This window comes from Ailuropoda melanoleuca, unplaced genomic scaffold, assembly GCF_002007445.2.
Source record: "Ailuropoda melanoleuca isolate Jingjing unplaced genomic scaffold, ASM200744v2 unplaced-scaffold54665, whole genome shotgun sequence".
Classification (NCBI taxonomy): Eukaryota; Metazoa; Chordata; class Mammalia; order Carnivora; family Ursidae; genus Ailuropoda; species Ailuropoda melanoleuca.
In genome coordinates this window covers 1-803 of record NW_023227909.1, presented here as the reverse complement: position 1 = coordinate 803, position 803 = coordinate 1, and the positions used below count along the sequence as shown (strand labels likewise).

The following is an 803-nucleotide window of genomic DNA, read 5'->3' as shown; positions in this document are numbered from 1 at the left end:
GGGGGGCTGGCCGCGGTGGGGGGGCGCCCCCTTGGCAGCCGGCGTCCGCGCCCCCGGCCCCCCATGCCAACCCCTCCAACCCTTTCTATGAGGCGCTGTCCACGCCCAGCGTGCTGCCGGTCATCAGCGCCCGCAGCCCCTCAGTGAGCAGCGAGTACTACATCCGTCTCGAGGAGCATGGCTCCCCACCTGAGCCCCTCTTCCCCAATGACTGGGACCCCCTGGACCCAGGAGTGCCTGCCCCCCAGGCCTCCCAGGCGCCATCCGAGGTCCCCCAACTGGTGTCCGAGACCTGGGCTTCCCCCCTCTTCCCTGCAGCTCGTCCCTTCCCAGCCCAGTCCTCGGCATCAGGCAGCTTCCTCCTGAGCGGCTGGGACCCCGAGGGCCGAGGTGCCGGGGAGACCCTGGCGGGAGACCCTGCCGAGGTGCTGGGGGAGCGGGGTACCGCCCCGTGGGCAGAAGAGGAGGAGGAGGAGGAGGAGGGCAGCTCCCCGGGGGAGGACAGCAGCAGCCTTGGGGGTGGCCCCAGCCGCCGGGGCCCCCTGCCCTGTCCCCTGTGCAGCCGAGAGGGGGCCTGCTCCTGCCTGCCCCTGGAGCGGGGGGAAGCCGTTGCTGGCTGGGGGGGCCACCCTGCTCTTGGCTGCCCCCATCCCCCAGAGGACGACTCGTCCCTGCGGGCAGAGCGGGGCTCTCTAGCCGACCTGCCCCTGGCCCCCCCCGCCTCGGCCCCCCCCGAGTTTCTGGACCCCCTTATGGGGGCGGCGGCGCCCCAGTACCCCGGGCGGGGGCCACCTCCCGCTCCC

At 74.2% G+C, this 803-nt stretch overlaps 1 protein-coding gene across 1 annotated transcript; it reads left to right on the top strand.

The window, feature by feature from the left end:
• Positions 1–5: 5 nt before the first annotated feature.
• LOC117799660 (serine/threonine-protein kinase LMTK3-like) lies at positions 6–797 on the top strand (the record flags this gene model as incomplete). The annotated part of the gene is made up of 1 exon (XM_034652148.1): positions 6–797. A coding segment is annotated over one exon (792 nt), but the record flags the coding sequence as incomplete, so codon positions are not given.
• Positions 798–803: the final 6 nt, after the last annotated feature.